The 766-nt window shown below is 41.8% G+C and overlaps 1 protein-coding gene across 1 annotated transcript in view; it reads right to left on the bottom strand.

The window, feature by feature from the left end:
• The window catches only part of SLC46A3 (solute carrier family 46 member 3), an 11,492-nt gene extending 10,783 nt beyond the window's left edge, over positions 1-709 (bottom strand). The window contains exon 1 of the mRNA XM_009290221.2: positions 500-709. Coding sequence (XP_009288496.1) covers positions 500-691 — 192 coding nt within the window. The 5' untranslated portion in view covers positions 692-709. The remainder of the gene's footprint in view (positions 1-499) is intronic.
• Between the last annotated feature and the right edge of the window lie 57 nt (positions 710-766).

The raw sequence follows: 766 nt of genomic DNA, 5'->3' as shown, positions 1-766 counted from the left end.
TTTATCTTACCCCCCCCCCCCCCTTCATACTTTTAATTCCTCTCAAATAAACGTATTCCAAGCTAGATCTTATTCTTGAAAATTACAGGACATTTGCTAAAGTTTACATAGTTACAGAGAACACTGGAAGTCACAGAGACAACTGATGGCTCATAATCACATGCACAACTCCTGCTGGAAGGAGAAGCCTTCAGCGGTACCCATTGTAATGTCAGGCCAATGCCAATTTGGGCCAAATACTCTGAGATGATTTTCAACTCCTGTTAAAATATGAATTTACCTCAGCATCTTCCTGGAGACAAATCTTTGTCTTTAAAGCACTACAACTACCTACAGCGCAACACAAGAGCAATGAGACAGTAACGTGACAGCAGTTTACAAAACTACCGCTTTTCTATATATAAAAGGTTAAGTAAGGTTATATAAGAGGAGGTTACGTTGAGACAGCACCTAATGGCTGCAAGTTTATTTACAATCGGATTTTTTTCTCCCCTCTTACCTTCTGCTTGATATAAGTCGGGCTACTTTTATTCTGTTCACAGTAACTGGCATTGCTATCGCTTACGAAAGTGGAGTTGTACTCTTCCTCCCACAGCCGCCGGTAGATGAACTGCTGCACCAGCGGGCTTGTCAAGGAAGACGCAAACATGTAGATGAAAATGACAGGCTCCACGCACAAAACCTTCCTCATTTCTGGGTTTGGGATTTAATCCTGTGTACCAGAAAACAAAACGCAATTACTCACGACGTGACAGGAAAACATCTG

This window comes from Aptenodytes forsteri, unplaced genomic scaffold (genome assembly GCF_000699145.1).
Source record: "Aptenodytes forsteri isolate BGI_AS27 unplaced genomic scaffold, ASM69914v1 Scaffold155, whole genome shotgun sequence".
NCBI lineage: Eukaryota > Metazoa > Chordata > Aves > Sphenisciformes > Spheniscidae > Aptenodytes > Aptenodytes forsteri.
This window is presented reverse-complemented; position numbering and strand designations above follow the sequence as displayed.